Here is a 1,604-nt window from a genome sequence, read left to right on the forward strand (position 1 = left end):
CACACACACACACACACACACACACACACACACACCGGATCAATGTAAAATAATTCACACAAAAAGTGGATCCTGGAATTTAAAAAAAACCTTGGTTATTATTATTACTTTTAGTTTTACTGTTATGATTATGAATGTAACAAAAGCATTTTCCAAATATGTGATGAAGAATCATCTCGTTATCTTATTATTCATGTGACCTCTTGCCAGGTTGTTGATGATGATGTTGGGTTAAGTGAAGCCAGATCACAGACAGACATCCTGGATCTGTTGAACCTGTGTCGTAGGTTTCAGGTCAACATGCTGATGCTGTCATGTTAATAATGTCGGGATAAACACAGAGTTTCTGGTGGTAATATTCTTTTTATGACACAGGTATGAAAAGAAAAAGGAGAACATTTTGCATGGGTGCTCATGATTTGTCAAATCTAAAGCGCTTGGAAACTTTAGACCCGGCAACAACTCAGTCATCATGCGTCTTAACTTGTGGCCGTGCATTATTTGTCTCACCCACGTCCCCAGGACGCCTCAGTGTCCCGTGTGACTCACCAGCCCTGCGAACGACTTGATGTTGTTCCTTCCTAAAGACAAAATCTTCAGGTTCTCTGGAAGGACCAAACATCCCATTACAACAACACGTTTCCATCTGTGGTCAGAGTGTGTGTGGGTGTGTGTGTGTAGTCAGCACTCACTCAGGCCGTTGAGGTTTGTTATCTTCTCGATGCAGTTTGTGGACAGAGACAGTTTCCTGTGAAGAAAGCGACACAACAACACGTGATGGATTTGAAGGATGAGTGTTTGGCCCAAACCTGCCACTGCTGCTGTTTTTAAGGCTGTTTCTGGGTGTCCTCCTGTTCTGCTGACCCGCACAGTTTAACATGAACAAGTGAAGTACTTCTGACTTTATGAGACGGCGTCCCATCTGCACGACTCACTCGCAGTTTGTTAGCGTGGAGAGCGATGCGTCCATCTTCTCTATAGGAGGAATCTGACCGTACAGCTTGACGGCTTTTGCCTCGCTTCGTTTCTCGCCTGACTTCTCCTCCTGCACACACACACAGTCACATACATGTACACACTGTGGCAGCCAATGTGTGAGTCTGGGTGGTGTCGTTCTTGGACATTAAGGTGTCTGAATCTGCAGAGCTGATTGTGGAATTCAAGATGAATCCTATGACTGTCTCTCCTGTGGTGGTAAACTATTTTGTGTAGCAGTGTAAATATCTTGGCACGTGAATCAGTGATGAGCTTCAGGTGGACAGAAAAGAATAATGCTCATAAAGACCTTTAAATCTTTGGACTATCTGCCTTCTGAGCTCAGAATGTTGACATTATTTTTCAGAGCTCTGGTTGGTCTGATAGGCAGTGATTTCATGCTTGATCTTGGACTAGAGCTGCTGGGAAGCGGGTTAAGGTCTGCAGCACTGGTAACCATGGTGATATAAAGCCAAAGTTTTCTGAATAAGTCTCAAAGCCTGTTTCAGAGTACAGCCCACTGCTGTCTTTCTAAAGGAAATGATTTTTCCATGTGTTTTATGTGATGTTTTGTTTGGTTTACATGCGAGTCCACTGTATTATGATTGATTGATTGATTGGCTGAGTGA

The 1,604-nt window shown here is 43.3% G+C and overlaps 1 protein-coding gene across 1 annotated transcript in view; it reads right to left on the bottom strand.

The window, feature by feature from the left end:
- The window catches only part of dnal1 (dynein, axonemal, light chain 1), a 5,110-nt gene that overhangs the window by 2,897 nt on the left and 609 nt on the right, over positions 1-1,604 (bottom strand). The window contains exons 3-5 of the mRNA XM_005739902.2: positions 936-1,045; positions 693-748; positions 550-605 (exon numbers count right to left, since the gene is read on the bottom strand). Of these exons, the coding sequence (XP_005739959.1) occupies positions 550-605; positions 693-748; positions 936-1,045 (222 nt within the window). The remainder of the gene's footprint in view (positions 1-549; positions 606-692; positions 749-935; positions 1,046-1,604) is intronic.

The sequence above is a fragment of the Pundamilia nyererei genome, unplaced genomic scaffold (genome assembly GCF_000239375.1).
Source record: "Pundamilia nyererei isolate P.nyererei 1_Seehausen unplaced genomic scaffold, PunNye1.0 scaffold00095, whole genome shotgun sequence".
NCBI classification, from domain to species: Eukaryota; Metazoa; Chordata; class Actinopteri; order Cichliformes; family Cichlidae; genus Pundamilia; species Pundamilia nyererei.